Source organism: Podarcis tiliguerta, assembly GCF_965153285.1.
Source record: "Podarcis tiliguerta genome assembly, chromosome: 14".
Classification (NCBI taxonomy): domain Eukaryota; kingdom Metazoa; phylum Chordata; class Lepidosauria; order Squamata; family Lacertidae; genus Podarcis; species Podarcis tiliguerta.
In genome coordinates this window covers 2,454,677-2,470,310 of record NC_139547.1, presented here as the reverse complement: position 1 = coordinate 2,470,310, position 15,634 = coordinate 2,454,677, and the positions used below count along the sequence as shown (strand labels likewise).

Here is a 15,634-nt window from a genome sequence, read left to right as displayed (position 1 = left end):
TGGCTGCTAGCCAGGGTGGCTTCTCTGCCTTCACATTGGAAGCAGCAATGCTTCTGAACACCATTTGGTGGAAACTGCAGGAAGGGAGAGGGCTCTTGAGCTTGGATCCTGCTTGGGGGTTTCCCATTGAAGCATCTGGTTGGCCACTGTGAGAACAGGATGCTGGACTAGACGGGCCATTAACCTGATCCAGCAGGTTCTTCTTACCTTCCTATACAACAGGTCTACTCAGGAATAAGCAGCCCCTGGTTGCCCTTCACTGCCGGCAGCTGTGCTCAGGGTGCGGTTTTGGAGGCCAGAGGTTAAAAGGCCTCTCTTTTGGAGTTGAATGCTTAGAGGTTACACATCAAACCTGACTCTGCTTGAGGGGTTTCTAAATTTGCTGCTCCTTCATGACCAACCAAATTTATTTTATCACTAAGACAAAATAAATTTCCAAAGCCTAGTCTGAGAAGCAGGCAGGGGTGTTTTGTTCAAAAAAAGCTGTCCTTTCCATTTAATTTGTGAATTTAAGAAGTCTTGAAAACAAAAGAGATAAGAAAGGGGGAGAAGGGAGAAGAGAAAAATCTACAACACACCAAAAAACTGAGGAAATTTCTCTTGCGCTTTTAATTCTTTAATGACAGCAGGACATCCAGCTATGAGGAGGGGGGCAGGATTTTGTGGTTTGCATGAAACCCATAAAAAGCAAAATATATGTGAGGAAACCAGCACAACCGGATATTATTAAATCATTTGTACTAGGTAACATTCCCCTCCTATACAATGTGAAAGAGGACACCATCTTTGGCTACAATTTAAATATAGTGGTATCTCTGTTTAAGAACAGTCCGCTTTAAGAACGATTCAGTTTACGAACTCCGCAAAACCAGTAGTGTCCCAGTTTGAGAACTTTACCTCTGTCTAAGAATGGAATCCGAACAGTGGAAGGGCGGCAGGAGGCCTCCTTAGGGAAAGTGTGCCTCAGTTTAAGAACGGACTTCCGGAACGGAGTGATATTATTCACTCATATAGCCATGTTATCTTGGAAACTGAAAGCTTTGGGAGCTTAAACGTGTCACATCAAGGGAATAAATAAATAAATAATGCATACTGTCAAAAGAATATGAAGTTGTCCATCCTTCACAGAATAAAGGGAGAGAAAAATATAATTTGAAGATTGAACTAAGTCATAAAGTAAACTAGAGCTCATTTGCAAATTAATTTAGCAGCGCTCGTCCACCCCTACAGAGTCTCTCATAAATCAGAGTCGTTGGTACCCACTGAGTGGAAAGGAGAAGGGGGTGCTGGCAGGAATAATTTCAGAGAAAGGTGGGGGGGGGGGAGAAAAGTATACTGGATGAGACTAGAAAGGCAGAAATTCTTTCTTTCCTTAAAAACTGAATATTCACATGCAGAAATATTTTAAGTGTAAAGGAGGTGCAAGGGGCAGGATGAGGGGAAAAGATGAACAAGGGTCATTTCAAGCATTTTCCGTGTGCACAGGATTCCAAGATTCAGAGTGGGGAGGGATGGGGGAGGAAGTAGATTTGGTCTGCATTTAAAGGTGAATCTACCTGTCTGCTATACAAAGGAAGGCACCTCCCCCAACTTGGAGCCCTCTGGATGTTTTCGATTACAGCTCTCATCCTTCCCTGCTGGCATTGCCAATGGTCAGGGGTGATGGGGGAGGAGTCCAACATGGTAGGCAGGCAAAGGAAGAGGACTAGCCCATAATATTCCCGAGGCCTGATGCATGCAGAGGCTGGCGTTGTGCACTGATTTCTTTCTGCACCTGAAGGGAACAGGCTCCCAGCCTCAGGTAGTTCCCAGTTCAGTCTCCAGAGTCCCAGACAACACCTTAGGAGGACCATCCCTGGCTCAGTGGCAGGGTAAATGCCTGGCATGCAGAAGACCCTAGAACACAGGAAGAGCCTGCTAAGAGCACGCCAATGGGCCACCTACTTCAACATCCAGGACTGGTGCCCGGCTCTTTTGCACCTGGGGCAAGGCTAACTACTTGCTAGCTAACTAACAGACCCGCTCCAAAGTCACCAGCTCTGGCAGCCACAGTAGCTTGCAGCCCTGCGGGAGCCAAATTTAGGATGCTCCTCCAAAGCGTGGTTGAGTGTCACCCCCTAGCAACCTCCCCCTGCCATCTGAGAGCCGGAGCTGTGAGCACGAGAGAGAGAGTAGCAGTCCCTGGCCCTGCCGCTCTGCAAGGCGGCAACTGCAGCTGCTTCAAGTCTGCTTGGTTTGGCTTGGCCCTTCCCCTTAATTGTAAAACACCATATTTTGTTTTTTGTTTTGATGGGCAAACTCAGAGGCGGGTGAAAATGGCAGTGCCCACAGAGGAGCCCTGGACCAAGGAGGGCTTCCCCCAGGATGCTAGCCTAGCCCTGCGTTTTTATTTTAGGTTAGGATATTTTTATTCCTTTTTTCTTAGGATTTTGATTCCTTTTCTTTCTTTTTTTACTCATTTCTTCCCCCTTTTCTTCCCCATTTCTCGGGGGGGGGGGGAGAGACAACCCCCTTCTTCTTCTAACTGTATCTCCCCAGTTTTGTCTTTTTTCTTATCTCCTTTCACTGTCATCTTGGGGTTACCCCCACCTTATTTTTACCTTTATTTTAGGTTCTATTTCTTACCATCATCATTATTACTCTTTTTAAATGTTTCTTTATTCTCCTCTGCCACCATCAGCATCATTATCATTCCCAGGGCTTGAACCCCCCCACCCCCACTCGCCCACCTCCGCCATCACACAGGGGAGACGGGATAAAGCTACGCTGGGCCTGTTGCAGAATAAATTAGAACTCCCAGCCGGGTAAAAACACACACCAACTGGCTGAACAATACCTTCAAACTATTATTACTAAAACATATACATACCCTTCCCCCCCCCCCCCCAAATTAAGCTTTTTCGCCTTTACTTCACACTTTAACTTGAATCTCCATTTTGGTTTTAGACCTTTTTTAAAAAAATACTTTTTGGCACTATTTTTCTTTAAGAAAAAGAAAAAAAGAAATCAGAAAGGGGAAAAAATATTTTTCTTTTCAAATTTTTAACCTCCCCTCCCATTTTTCACTTATCCTCCTGATTCTTGACTTCTACCTCTAAATCCCTATCCTTACCCTTACCCCTGTACCCTATCTCTTTCATTAATCTTTTAATTTTTGCCCATATATATACATATAGATATATATATACACACACACACACACACACACACACATACACATTTTTGTGTATTTGTGTGTGTGTGTGTGTGTGTATAGATAGATAGATAGATATTGTTTCAATCCTCAACTTTTTATTGTTAGTATTATTAGCATTTTAATACTGCTGTCCTAACGCCCCCCCTTCCTCTTCTTCTTCTTCCTCCTTCCCTTCCTTTTTAAAGGACAAAAAATAATAACTTGCACCATTACTATTAGTTAACACCTGAAAAACATTTTTACTTTTTACTTTTTTACCTTTTACCTTCTTCCACCTCAATCTAACTAGACCTGTCCTGTTACTTTCAGATTTTTAATCTCTGACTTTTTGTGTTTCAATTTTAAATCCTACTCCCACCCCTAAAGGTAAAGGTAAAGGGACCCCTGATCATTAGGTCCAGTTGTGGCCGACTCTGGGGTTGCTGCGCTCATCTCGCTTTATTGGCCAAGGGAGCCGGCGTACAGCTTCCGGGTCATGTGACCAGCAGGACTAAGCTGCTTCTGGAGAACCAGAGCAGCGCACGGAAACGCCATTTACCTTCCCGCCAGAGCGGTACCTATTTATCTACTTGCACTTTGGCGTGCTTTTGAACTGCTAGGTTGGCAGGAGCAGGGACCGAGCAATGGGAGCTCACCCCGCCGCGGGGATTCGAACCGCCAACCTTCTGATCGGGAAGTCCTAGGCTCTGTGGTTTAGACCACAGCGCCACCTGCGTCCCACTCCCCCCGTACTTTTACAATATCCACGTCTAATTTTTAACCATGAAGCCACAAATTGCCTTCCTACAGGAAGAACACAATCCACCAAAAGGATGTAATCTCCCGAGCAAACCCCGCTTCAGTGAACAATGGGTTGCACCTGGCTCAGGAAAGGCTAGCGGTGTAGCCATAATAAATAATAATAATAATAATAATAAAAGTTCAGTACAGACTTGAACTTTAAAGCCACGACAGTGCTAAAAGTCAAAAGAGGTAGATTTACTTTCACCAAAGGGACACTAGATGGCAAAACCAAACTGACAATTGGCTCCATATATGCCCCCAACTCAAAACAAATAGAATTCATCCAGAAAACACTAAATCAATTCCTCCCTTTCTCTGAAGTAATAGCAATCCTGTGAGGTGACGTCAACCTTAATATGAGAGGCATCTCCCTGAAAGACAACCACCCCACAAGCCCATGGAGCAACCTTCCTCTGAGGGAAACCCCAAACAACTAGAGACTCCTACAAACTGCTAAAAATGCTGTGAGACGAAGGCCTTTACAACATATGGGGCAAAAATAATAATCCGGGAGACACCAGCTACACGTTCCAATCTGGGCACCACGGCGCAATGTCCAGACCGGATAGCATTCTACACATGCAAGGTCTGATCCTCCTGGGCAACATTAAAGTCACAAACCAGGCCCCAGTAGGAGCGACCCTTAGAATGGGAGAGGGAACACGAACCACCCCATCCTTCAGTCCCATCCTAACCACAAATCAATCAATCAATCAATCAATCAATCAATCAATCAGAGAGAGCCTCATGAAAACCCTACAGAACTATTTCAAATAAAATGATATAGACAATATAACAACCCCCCCCTCCTTTGGGACACAATGAAGGCGGTTAGCAGAGGAGCCTGCATAAAAGAGAAAGCATCTCTTAAACAACAAACCTAAAAGATTAGCAAAATAGAACAAAAAACCACAGCCCTCTCATCACAATACAAATGAACAGGTGCTAAAAGACTCCTTAAACTTATAGAACAAAAGAGACGGGACCTTGACTCACCAGACATCAACAAAACAATGATAAACATCCTATACTCAAAGCAACACTTCCCTGTGTATGGAGGGAAAAACTCCAGACTATTAGCAAACAGGTGTCGTGAAAAAATCACTCAAAACAAGAATATCAAAAAAGATGGCAACATAACATTCTCTATACAATTTGAGAAAAGACAATGCACATTTTTTGTGAACCATGAAAATCTTTAATAAAAATTATTATTTTAAAAATGCTCTTTGCAAGGAGATGCGAGAATGGCCTTGTGAAGGGTGGGGGCTGAGAAAGAGACACTTTTCTTCTCCTTGCTTAATGCAAGAGCCTGGGATTCAGCGAGTGGCAGAAATTTCATGGCTCATTTATGGAAGTGCCCCTTCCAGCTTAGACTGGGAAACCCAGCCAGAAATAATAATAATAATACTGCTTCTGTTTTGGATTTTTTTACAGATAAGCAGTATGTAAATTTTGATAAATAAGTAAAATATTTGGACTGCAACTTCTGCTTCATTGACTATGCAAAAGCCTTTGACTGTGTCGACCACAGCAAACTGTGGCAAGTTCTTAAAGAAATGGGAGTGCCTGATCACCTCATCTGTCTCCTGAGAAATCTCTATGTGGGACAAGAGGCTACAGTTAGAACTGGATATGGAACAACTGATTGGTTCAAAATTGGGAAAGGAGTACGACAAGGCTATATATTGTCTCCCTGCTTATTTAACTTATATGCAGAATTCATCATGCGAAAGGCTGGGCTGGATGAATCCCATGTCGGAATTAAGATTGCTGGAAGAAATATCAACAACCTCAGATATGCAGATGACACAACCTTGATGGCAGAAAGTGAGGAGGAATTAAAAAACCTTTTATTGAGGGTGAAAGAGGAGAGCGCAAAATATGGTCTGAAGCTCAACATCAAAAAAGCAAAGATCATGGCCACTGGTCCCATCACTTCCTGGCAAATAGAGTCTGACCAAACTGCGGGCGGCAGTGGAAGACAGGAGTGCCTGGCATGCTCTGGTCCATGGGGTCATGAAGAGTCGGACACGACTAAATGACTAAACAACAACAACCTTATGATATTTACGATGCTTGCCCAAATCAGAAAACGGAGAGATTCTGGGAAGAGTGAATCAGCTTGGGATTTTGAAGCTAAAATTCCACAAAGTACAGATTCAACTATTGAATTCAGAATATGAAGGGCAAAGTCATTTGGCAAATTGCAAATGCTTGGCCACTCCTAGTCACCAGTCTAGTTGATGCATTCTGGATTAGTTGTAGTTTCTGGGTCAGTTTCAAAGGAAGCCCCACGTACAGCACATTGCAGTAGTCCAAGCAGGAGATAATCAGAGCATGCACCACTCTGGCGAGACAGTCTGCTGGCAGGTAGGGTCTCAGCCTGCTTACCAGATGGAGCTGGTAGACAGCTGCCCTGGACACAGAATTGACCTGTGCCTCCATGGACAGCTGTGAGTCCAAAATGGCTCCCAGGCTGCGCTCCTAGTCCTTCAGGGGCACAGTTACCCCATTCAGGACCAGGGAGTCCCCCACCCTTGCCCACCCCCTGTCCCTCAAAAACAGTACTTCTGTCTTGTCAGGATCCAACCTCAATCTGTTAGCCATCCTCCAACCGGCTCCAGATACTCACACAGGACCTTCACTGGTTCCGATTAAAAAGAGAGGTAGAGCTGGGTATCATCCGCATACTGATGAACACCCAGCCCAAACCCCCTGATGATCTCTCTCAGCGGCTTCGTGTAGATGTTAAAAAGGATGGGGGAGAGGAGGGAACCCTAAGGCACCCCACAAGTGAGAGCCCAGGGGTCTGAACACTCATCCCCCACCACCTCTTTCTGGACATGGCCCAGGAGGAAGGAGCCATGGAAGATTTGAGACTGGGCGATAGTTGGCCATATTGGACGATTCCAAAGATGTTTTTTTTAAAAAAAAAATCGGTTTAATAACCGCCTCTTTCAGTGGGCCTGGGAAGGCTCCCTCACAGAGGGAAGCATTCACCAGCCTACAGAGTCCACCACCCAGACCTTCCTGGCGTACTTTTATTAGCCAGGATGGGCAAGGATCAAGGAGACAGGTGGTTGATTTCACTCGTCCAAGCAGCCTGGTCACATCTTTGGAGGTAAAAGATTGGGATTGATCCCACGCAACCTGACTAGACAAGACTCTAGCACTCTCCTGCCCTGGCCCTCCTCCCACGGTGGAATCTATCTCTTTCCGAAGCTGAGCCCCTTAATCTGCATAAAACTTTGCAAAATCATTGCAGGAGATCTTGGGATCCTTACCAGGCCCCGATGGAAAGGTGGTTCCATTAAACTGTGAACCACCTGAAAGAGTCTCCTGCTGCTGTTTTCTGCAGATGCAATAGAGGTGGTGAAGAAGGTCCTCTTCACCATTGCTATTGCCACTTGGTAGCCTTGACGCTTGACCCATGTCTGTTCCAATTAAGAGTGAGTTTTCCACCACCTGTACTCTAGCCATCTCAGCGATTGTTTCATCGCCCTCTGCTCCAGTGAAAACCACGGGGCAATCAGAGAGGGCGCTTCGGAGCCAGACAGTTGATAGCCCAGGTTAACTCTGCATTCCAGCGGGCCACCAGGGAAATCAGCTGAAAGGGCATCAACATGGGATAAAACCTCCCCTACCACTCTCTGGAAACCATTTGGATCCATTAAGTGGCGGGGGCGGACCATCCGAATTGGTCCCACCTCCCTGCAGAGGGGGAGGGTCACAGAGAAGTTGCACCAGGAAGTGATCTGACCATGGCACTTCTTTTGTTTCACTTTTACTTAGTGTCAGATCACCCACGTCACTAGAGGTGAACACCAGGTCTAAGGCATGTCCGCAGCTATGAGTTGGGCCAAACTTATTCAGGGACAGCCCCATGGAAGCCATGCATTCCACAAAGTTCCGAGTGGCCCCTTTGTAAGGTTGTGTCGGCATGGATGTCAAAATCATCTGCCACGACCTGAAGCAGCTCAGGTAGGGAATCCTTGGTGCAGTGGGGAGGTCAGTACACCAAATGGAATCTTGTACTGCCCCTATTGCCCAACTTCCAGAACATGCAAACTGGGTCTCCCCAATAGGATGCCTGGTGCAAGCTAATGACTTCCTAAAAATCACTGCACCCCCCTCCCCGCCCGCATGACCTGGGTTGTTGTGCATAAGAGAAACCTGGTGGACAAGCAGCGGCAAGGACAGGCCCATCTGCTTCATCCAACCAAGTCTCTGTTACACATGCCAGTCTAGGAACAGGAAAAACCATTGCCATTTATCTTTTGAATCCTTTTAAGAACAGCTGCATGAACAAGAGTAACAAAATCGTCCAACTGAAATGCAAAATGTGGAGAAAAGTATTAGGTAGCCCTTCTATCTCTCGGTTTGGATTACTAGATCTTAAAAAGCTGCATTCACATTACCAGATTGTCTTAAATAAACACAGACCTGATTGCCCTGAGTGAATGCTGTGCATCTTAATGGGTAGCACAATCTCCATTTGTGGAGCGACATCAAGTCTCCAGGAGAACAAATATGCTTGTTGGCATAAAAAGCAAGCAGACAGATGCAAGAGAGGAAATGCTGTAAGGGGGTCCTCTTTTAATTAAAATTATAAATAGAGGGAAATGGAAAAGGGATAACCAGATTTTATAGTGCAAAGCAACTAATATTTCCTAGGGTTTAATATCCCTGATTTCCCATTTGCAACTATAAGAAGGCATTAATTGTGTTTTGGGTTGCCATTGTTGAGTCAGAATCAATAAAACTGCCCTCCAAAGCTAATTTTTACCACTCTATGTTCAGAAAAGAAGCCCGTAACACAATTGTCTTGATTTATTTTGCAATTTCATCAGCATTATTTCCTCTTCAGAGTTTCCCCCGCTGGATTGCACTTCCGACGGCTTCATCCTACCAATTTATACATCTCATTAAATTTAAAGACCAAGCAGACCCCTGATTAAACTGCAATCATGTTTGCAACATCTCTTTAAGCATCTGCATGTTTTCACCCACGGCTGAGTGTCTCATTTGCCACTGGAATGATAAATATGCAGCTTCCCTGGGCTGCCCTCCCCACAATAAGAAATTAAATTTGAAAACTGGACTATACCGAAATCTGAACTACCAAAAGCCTGCAGTCATAGCATACTGCAGAGTTCACATCAGTACATGAAATTCAGCTCTCACCCCCACCTGGAAACCAAGTCCTATGAAGAACACTTGGAAGAGTTGGGTGTACTAAGCGTGGAGAAGAGAAGGTCCAAGAGAGAGACGATAGGTCTCTTCAAATATCTGAAGGGCTGCTGCATACAAGTTGGAGCACAGTATTTCCCTTTTGCTCCAGAGGGCAACTAATGCATGGGAAATACAAGGGAGCAGATTTCACCTAAACACTTGACAAGACTTCAATATAGAAAGAACCGCTTGACAGTGGAAGGAAAGCTGGATAGCCATCTTTCAAGGATGCTGTACTAGCTGACCCCAGCATTGCAGATCCTGCACTAGATCAGCAAAAGCCAACATGGCCTCCAGCTGTTATTGGACTCCAGCTCCCATCAGACCTAGTCAGCATGGCCAATGGTCAGGGATGATGGGAGTTGTAGGCCACAATATCTGAAGGGTCATTGGATGCTCTAGACTTTCAAGGTTCTTTCCAGTGCTATGGTTCTCCATCCTTGTTGCCTGTCTGGGGTCACTGGCTATTCCTTGGTGTCCTTTCTCTATTATCAAGTTTTGGAATTTATTGGATCAGTTGTCTTAAAGTTTGCCTGATTTGCTTCAGTTCACATTCAAAGATGAACATACCTAATTTGCCCCTCTGAGATATAATATGCAGATCAAAGCACAACCATCCTTCAAAATTCATACAATTTTCCCTACATTTTTGTGTGTCATCATGAGAGAGGAAAGACTGTGCAATTTTTGTATGCATCGGGTGGCTGCAGAATTACACTGAATGAATAGAATCTCCTGAGTCCACCAACAGACATCCTTGCATGGATATTCTCCTTAGAAGCAACCCAGGTAGCTGTTATGAAAGGTCTGTGATGGCATGGCAATAGACCCTTGGGAGGAGCTCACCTTTAAGTTTTGACAATCACTCCCAATAAATGACCACCAAGCTTTGCAGTTTTATTTTAAAAATCTCCATTTCTTCCTGTAATTTTTATTTTATATATATTTTATTTTTCAAATCAGTCTTTGTTTCAAAAGAAAATATAATGTGTTTTTTCATTACTCACCAGTTGACATCCTTCCAAGGAATTGACCAGCTGAGCATTCTGGCAGGAGAGGATGGAACCTGCCAAGTTGAGCATCACACAGACGGCCGACAAGAGCATGAAGAAGGTGATCTGGAGAAAAGAGATGGAGAGTGACCTGTTAATTACACACAGAAAGACTTGGCAATCCAGAGATCCACAAACTTCCCTTGTTCATCTTCCTCCTTCCCAACAGTGCAAAAGGAGGGGGCCGCAATAACATATACTCTCCCCCTGTCTGTCCTCCGCCTTGTTAGGAGACCCCCGTTCCTCTCCCAGAGCTACAATTCTCAGGGTTTCCTGGTAAAAGAAACTGACTGTTAAACTACCCCAGGATTATAGCTCTGGGGGTGCGTCATTGGCATCTCCCAACAACTGTTACCAACCTTAACGAACTATGGTCCCCAGGATTCTTTGGGGAAGCCATGATTGTTTAAAGTGGTATCATAGCGATTTGGATGCATGATGTGTATTTGGCGACAATGGCCAACCCCCCAGGTTCTCTACAGCACTTGCTTAATATTCTACATTCATTTATTTACTGTAGATGCTGTATATGAGCTCATATGCTTACTTTCATAACGTGAGAAAGAGAGACATCTACTTGTACAATCACAGACATTTCTTGCAGTGCAATCTCCCTTTCATGCTGACAATGAGTAGATGAAAAATGTACTTCCTTTTGCCCAATGCCTCTGAAAACAGGGAGCAGAGCCCTCCATCTGGAGACTTCCCAATCCCCAAGAAATAACTATTTCTAACGAACAGAAATATTGTTGAACTACTCCAAATTTGTCTCCAGGTGACAACTAAACAAATGTTACAAATTTACTGGCAGATCTTATGGAGGCCAGCTACTCTTAGGAAATGAGTTGCTTACAGCAGAAGCACACATTTCCAGGTTCCTGTCATCTAATTTTCGCAGCTGGCTGATCCATCGAGCAGGCTTTGGGTCCTCACTATTTGCTTGACCTAATTCAGGCGCCATTCCTAAATGTCTTAATGTCTTGACCCTTCGTTCTAAGACCATAGCTGCAGAGCCCAAATGTGATTTCAGCACTGGACTTTTTTAGGATCAGGGAGCATAAAAGTTTTAATTAATTAATTAAATGCTATGTTTTCAGCTGTTTCCTCCACCCTACAAACAGTGCAGAGATTCTGTTTCAATCCTCCCGACCTTAAACAAACGATTCTGAAGAGCACAGAGTCCAGTCAACATGCTAAACAGACTGACATGTTTCAGTTGCCCTTGCAAATTGAAAATATGAAAATCTCCCTTGTCTTTCTCACTGTCTTTGCTGCTCACTCCTTCTGACCTCCACTGCCAATATCCTTATGTCCCAATGCTTCCTTAGCAGCCTGATCTGCCGTCAGTCTCACTGGGAACAATTTCCACATGGGCAGGAATCTGCCAGAACTAACCTGAACGACCTATTAACTGAGATTCTGAATTCAAAAGCTGTATGTTGTTTACCAGTCAGAGAAGGCTAGAGGGTTACCGATATGATGGGCTCCCCTTGCACCAGCGTTTCTGCATTGGCAGGGGCATCTGAGGCCAGCCTTGAGGGCAGTTCCTCTTCCCAAGCCAAATTCTCAGCAGCATCCCCCAAAGATGAGGAGTCACAACACTGGGAACCCTTTCTTCTGTGTCTGCGAGGGCAGAAATAGCCAGGTTTTTTGGGGGGGGGGTCCTGCACTGCTGACCTGACTTCCCAATGCTGTGCACCACTGCCTCTACACCTTAGTCCAGTCATAGAACCATGAAACAGAACTATTCCACTGGCACAGCAGCACCATGAGATGCCTTGCAGGAGGTGAGATGATTTGTCTGCCAAGCCCAGTATTGACCGTGTTGATTGCCATCAGCTCGTTGGGGCCTCTGCCAGAAAGAAGATTGCGCTTCTCCTGTTCCCTGATCCTTTAACTGGAGAATCACGCTGGCCCCTTCTGCATGCAAGGCAAGTGTCCTGTCCCTGAGCTGCAGCCCCACCTTCTGAAGGAGCACCCAGCACAACCCAGGTGCATAGATGGTCCTTCCTCCACCCACAGCCACTCTGCCATATTCACAGAAAGGAAAGTGGCTAATGGAAGGAAGGGGGCAAAAAGCCCCAGTGCTGTATTACTGTTCACCCACTACTTCAGTATGCAATTCCTCTATTGTGTGAGAACAGGGAAGACACATTTTTCAGGTAGGAAGAGACGTTGCCCAAGGGCTGTAATATAGATGTACTTTACAGCACTGGAGAGAAACGCAACCTGACACAGTTTCCAAACATGCTCTCCAGCCTGCAGAAAAAAGAAAGCTACAGCACGAGAATTACAAACACCCAGAGCAACCCTCAGCTCATCCATGCCTGAATGGCAATTTGGGGGGAAATGGCAAGATCAAATGCCGCTGCCACTCGGTTTCACCTTGTTCTGCTGGAAAGGGTTCTACTGTGTTGGTCATGGTGTAGTGAAGGTTGAGCTGGAGATGGACTTTTGCAATTCAGCTTCCCCAAACTGCTGGGGGAAATAGAAACACAGAACTGTAGGGTTGGAAGGGACCCAAAGGGTCATCTAGTCCAAGCCCCTACAGTGCAGGAATCATGATTTAAAGATCCCTGAAAGATGGCCATTCAAGGTGGCCTAAGTAGGGGCCTACTTAGTATCTATTTAATGACTCCAGATGCTATTGAGACTCCGACTCTCATCATCCCTGATCATAAAAGTCCAACAACATCTGAAGGTGAGTGGCAGTGGTGCAACCTCACTATAGGAGATACAAAATAGGCAAGATTCAACGCAAGTTAAGGGCCTTTATTGGTTTAGCTCCAGTAGATGCCAGAGCTCTCAAGTTTGACAGCGGAAAGGACTCCCTTGGAAGGTGGTGGACTTTTCTTCCTTGGAGGTTTTTAAGCAGAGGTTGGATGGCCATCTGTCAGGGATGTTTTAGTTGAGATTCCTTCTTTGCAGGGGGTTGCTAGCAATTGCAAACATGGGAGAGTGCTGTTGCATTCATGTCTTGATTGTCTCAACACTGTGAGACCAGGTTGCTGGACTAGATGGGCCACTGGCCTGACCCAGCAGGGAGCTTTTTGGATTCTTCTCTCTGGTGCCTTTCACCTGTAGCCACTAAAGTAGGAGAATAGCCAATTGGCATCCTCAGCTAAACTTTGAGTTGCTCCACTGATTGGAACTCCCTGGCCATAAACCCGATTTCATTATGGCTTTCCTTTGAAAGAAGCACCAATGTATCAGCTATCTGCCACTGTTCCATGTTTTACTTGAAACTTTGTTCAGGTGGAATGCAATCCAGTAAGGGAGGCCCTTCACTTGCTGGTTACTAATGCACAGGATATGTGCATCAGTCCAGACGCCGCCACATAAAAGGGAACGGTGATATAATCACATACTCCCATCAAAACCTCCATCAAGGCTGTGCATGCTGCTGTTTAATCAATGCACAGCATGTTTCCTGAAGCAACGATGTGATTGCATCAATATCCCCCTTTATGCAAGGGTCTGATTAAGTCTGTACATTGCAAACCTGTAAAAACAATAATGATGCAGGACTGAAAACTGCAGCAACCTGCCCATGTACCACAATCAATGCAAGAATTTCTCTCTGGTAAATTAGAAGACAGGTGGAATGGGACATGGGGCAGCGCAAGCCCAGAGAACAATATTGAAATAGAGCTGGGGACATCCACTCCTCCCTAGTAAATACAAAAGGGTCCCCCCCCCCTATTTAATTCCTACCATTTCTTTTTTCTCCCAAGGATCTGATCTTTCACTTTTATCGCTTGCTTCGCCAGTTGCTAAGTGACCCAGACAACAGCAATGTCAGTCCTGTAACTGCTTAGCATTCCCTGGGCTCACTTCACTCCTCTTATTATTTCTACTGTTGCTCAGGCTTATTATTCTCTGCTGCAGCTCTCAAGATCTGGATGTAGGCTGGGGTATGATTTTTACAAAATTCTCTCTTTGCCTGCAGTCTACATATGCAGTTAACACAACCAGTCTCCTAGGCAGCTCTCTTAGTACTGCAGCTGTGTTTAGCTGGAGTTTTCACCCTGTTTGTGGGGTTGTTGATTTTACCATCCAGGACAAAATGATTCATATTCTCAACACAAAATTAATTCTTGTGTGTCCTGATTACCAGTTAGCTTTCCTTTGCGTTACATATTCCACCATTCTCTAATTGCAGGCACAACTTAGCCATCTTTTGAACTTCCCCAACCAGTCCCCATTATTTCCACTGATGCCACAAAATGGCAGGTGGGTTTACAGAAGTTGTGATATCGCTTCCTTGTATCTTTGCATTACCCAGGATTTGCCTGTGGTGATTCCTCTTTGTTTGCTTCTGTTGTCCTATTTGGTTTTGCTTTCTTCCCGTTTTCCACTGTCTCACAAGACCAGGGTTATCTAAAATGACCAAATATCTTAGACATCACGTCTAATAAATATATGGGTTGCTCCACATGCTCTCCAAAGAAAAATAAAGAAAAATAAAAGGACTTGCAATTCTCTGTCCTGCAGCCAAATATAGTATTCACTCATTAAGACCCAACCATTTTATCTTCTGCAAGCCACTACCTTTTCAATCTTCAAATCCATATATTATAAGTTCATTTTCTCCTTCTCACAAAAAGTCCATAAGAAATTTCCAGTCCTTAATAAATGTCATAAATGACTTTTCTCTAATTAAATACGCTAACTTTGCCATCTCAGTCAAGTCCTATTGTTTTATCAGCCATTCTTCTATAGTGGGTAGGGCTGAATCTTTCCATCTTTGTGCATATAACAATCTCACCGCTGTGGTTATATATTGGAGTAATCTCCCCAAATACTTTTCCAGTTGTGTATTCATTAACCCTAAAATACAGAATTCTGGCTTCAATTGAATATTAACCTTTGAAATTTGGTGTATCAATGTACCGTATTTTTTGCTCTATAGGACGCACCAGACCATAGGAGGGGGAGAACAGGGGGGGGGGATTCTCCCCCTCTCTGCTCAGCGCCCCTGCAGCGAAGTGGCAGGAGAAACGGAGCCCCTTCCATTTCTCCTCCCGCTTCACTGAAGGGGCGCTGCGCAGAGAGGGAAAACTGTACAGCGCCTCTCCAGCGAAGCCTGGAGAGCAAGAGGGATCAGTGCGCACCGACCCCTCCCGCTCTCCAGGCTTCAGGCGGCTATCCGCAAGCCTTCGGAGCGCAGCGAGAACTCCCGCTGCTCTCCGAAGGCTTGCGGATAGCTGCCTGAAGCCCCCGGAGCGCAGCGGCAGTTTGCGCTGCGCTCCGGGTGCTTCAGGCTTCTCCTTTTTAGCCGTGGGGCTGGGGCAGGGGAAGCCCGAACTTCCCCCGACCCCAGAACAGGTCGGGGAGCGACGGTCCCTTCTCCCTCCTGGGGAAAAGC

General features: G+C 45.2%; 1 protein-coding gene across 3 annotated transcripts in view; it reads right to left on the bottom strand.

Moving 5' to 3' along the window:
- Positions 1–15,634, bottom strand: part of ENTREP2 (endosomal transmembrane epsin interactor 2) — a 193,379-nt gene that overhangs the window by 38,209 nt on the left and 139,536 nt on the right. For all 3 annotated transcript variants that reach the window (XM_083412776.1, XM_083412777.1, XM_083412778.1), the window contains exon 3: positions 10,222–10,332. In XM_083412776.1, coding sequence (XP_083268902.1) covers positions 10,222–10,332 — 111 coding nt within the window. The remainder of the gene's footprint in view (positions 1–10,221; positions 10,333–15,634) is intronic.